The sequence below is a fragment of the Cyprinodon variegatus genome, unplaced genomic scaffold, assembly GCF_000732505.1.
Source record: "Cyprinodon variegatus isolate N-32 unplaced genomic scaffold, C_variegatus-1.0 Scaffold1294, whole genome shotgun sequence".
In the NCBI taxonomy this organism is placed as follows: Eukaryota; Metazoa; Chordata; class Actinopteri; order Cyprinodontiformes; family Cyprinodontidae; genus Cyprinodon; species Cyprinodon variegatus.
This window is the reverse complement of record NW_015151747.1, coordinates 74,928-77,095: the sequence shown is the minus strand read 5'-3', so window position 1 is coordinate 77,095 and position 2,168 is coordinate 74,928. Positions and strand designations below refer to the sequence as shown.

The window sequence follows — 2,168 nt, the reverse complement described above, 5'->3', positions numbered from 1 at the left end:
TGCCTGCATCGGCGTGATGCACGGCGCTGACATGGCCTCCATGACGGCTGCGTTGCAGAGTTATTGATCCTCACCCATTAAATGTTGGCAATGAGCAGCTCTGATCTGTTCCTGCTGCTTCTAACTTCTTCCAGTCTACGTCCGGGTGCAGATATTCTAATAATAGAGCTGTAGAGTATTTACGGCGACCCTGCTGCTAACTTGTCCTTCACCTTTTCTTCTTCTCTGTCTCCTTCTGCTTCCTGGCGGCCCTCCAAACCTCCACTGCAGCATATCGTGAGTAAACCTTCCAAACGCCTTCGCTCTTGGTTTTTCTCCCTGCTTTGCCTTTTTTCTCTAACTGTGAATTAGATTTCATGTCTGGAATCCTGTTGCTGCTGTGGCTTTGTGCTGTAGTCTGCATGTCCCTGAAGCCCGCAGCCTTTAGGGTGATCAGGATGAGGATTTAATAATCAGCTGCAGCGAAGCACGGATCACCGAATGCTACAGAAAAAGGACCTGCCTGGAGCGCGACTTTAGCTGCTGTCGGGCCGGGAGTCTAAAACCGTTAGCTCATGCTAAACCGTTAGCTGATGCTAAACCAGCGCGGCGGGAGCAGATGCTCCATCCCACCAACTGATGGAAAAGTTTAGACGATACTAAAAATCTCATTTACCGTCAGAATATTTTGAAATGAAAAATCTTCATTTTCTTGACAATTTCTTTTATTAACGATTTATTTCAGCTTTACAGCAGAGTTTGTATTTTCAACAGTCTGTGAGAAGGAAGCTTAAGCTAAAGGCTAGTCAGACTCTTACGGAGAACTAAAATAGATAAAAGACGGGAAATTCAGGTTTTTATTTGCATAAGACACATTAAAGTGTCCTGAAGTGGTGCTGGAGTTTACAGCCTGCTCCACCCAGGGCCCGCTCAGTGGGGTCAGCCTCACAGAGGATGCAGATGTCCTGGTTGGCCTTCTCTGTCTGACCGTCTGTTACAGACTGACAGAGACCCCTAACAAAGAGCAGACCCTCCAGATCCAAACTGGGGACCCCTGTCTGAAACAATGTGAGACCATGGAGCTGAAAACCCCGCGGATGAGGACCTCCTCCATTTCTTTAGCAGAGGGAGTTTGGGCAGAGGAACCAAATGAATTATTTTGGAACAGCTGTCAATGATTGTTAGAACGTTGTGGTAACCTGGAAATGTGAGACCATGGCTGCGGCAGGGTGGGTAGAGGCTGCAGAGAGCCAGGAGGAGGTCTTTTGGATGTCTCAGATTCCTGCACATCTGCAGACAGAAAGGCCACCGAAACTGAGTCTGAACAACACTAAAGGTCGTAGTAACACCAGGACCATGACAAAACTCTAAGACCTTCCCTCTCAGAGCACCTGGAACAAACAGACCATCAATGGGACAGTCACTAGGGGAAGGTTGACCAAGGAGGACCTGTCTGACCTCCTTTTCAATGTCAACCAGAGTGATAGCACGCTATTCTAGCGACGTCCCTCTCCACCGCAGGAGAAACGAGCTGATGCCTGAAACGACGATCCTTCTCCTCCTGGGAGTGTCGTTCCAGCTGCATCGCTTCAGGACCAGATTAAGGAAGGAGTTCTGACTTCGTCCTCTGAGCCTCTATAGGCAGGGAGCAGCAGGAACCCGCTCCCTGCGTTGCTCCTGAAGGCCAAGGTCAGTCCTGAGCTAACTCCTCCCTCAGAGAGTCAGGATAATCCCGGGGGGAGAGCTCGTCCTTCATCCTCTCGCCGAGTCCCTTTAGAGCCGCCTCATTCCCTGGACTCTCTGCAGGGGAGAACCTGGCTGAAAACACGGATTCATTCCTCTGAAAAACCCTGCTAGCTTCACAAAGGAAGGAGTTCCTCTGCGCTCCGACGTTCCCATAACTCGGCCTTATCCTGTAAGCCATGTTGGCTCGATCAGAGGGAGGCGCAGAAGGCTGCAGCTGGTGAAAAAAGCTCCCCATTCAATAAATTCAGCTTCTTTTAAAGATCTTTTATTTCATTTTTACTCCACCCAGATTTAAAATCAATACATAGATTCATTAAACATTCATTGATTTAGTAAAGATTTCATTTCTATTATCATGATTTTTTTCCCCCTCTCATGTTAATGGAAAGAAAACATTTTAGATGGAAATATTCCACTGAAACAATATATATATATATATATAT

The 2,168-nt window shown here is 47.4% G+C and overlaps 1 protein-coding gene across 1 annotated transcript in view; it reads left to right on the top strand.

The window, feature by feature from the left end:
- The window catches only part of LOC107102666 (NMDA receptor synaptonuclear signaling and neuronal migration factor-like), a 56,572-nt gene that overhangs the window by 18,050 nt on the left and 36,354 nt on the right, over positions 1-2,168 (top strand). The window contains exon 6 of the mRNA XM_015402054.1: positions 271-276. Coding sequence (XP_015257540.1) covers positions 271-276 — 6 coding nt within the window. The remainder of the gene's footprint in view (positions 1-270; positions 277-2,168) is intronic.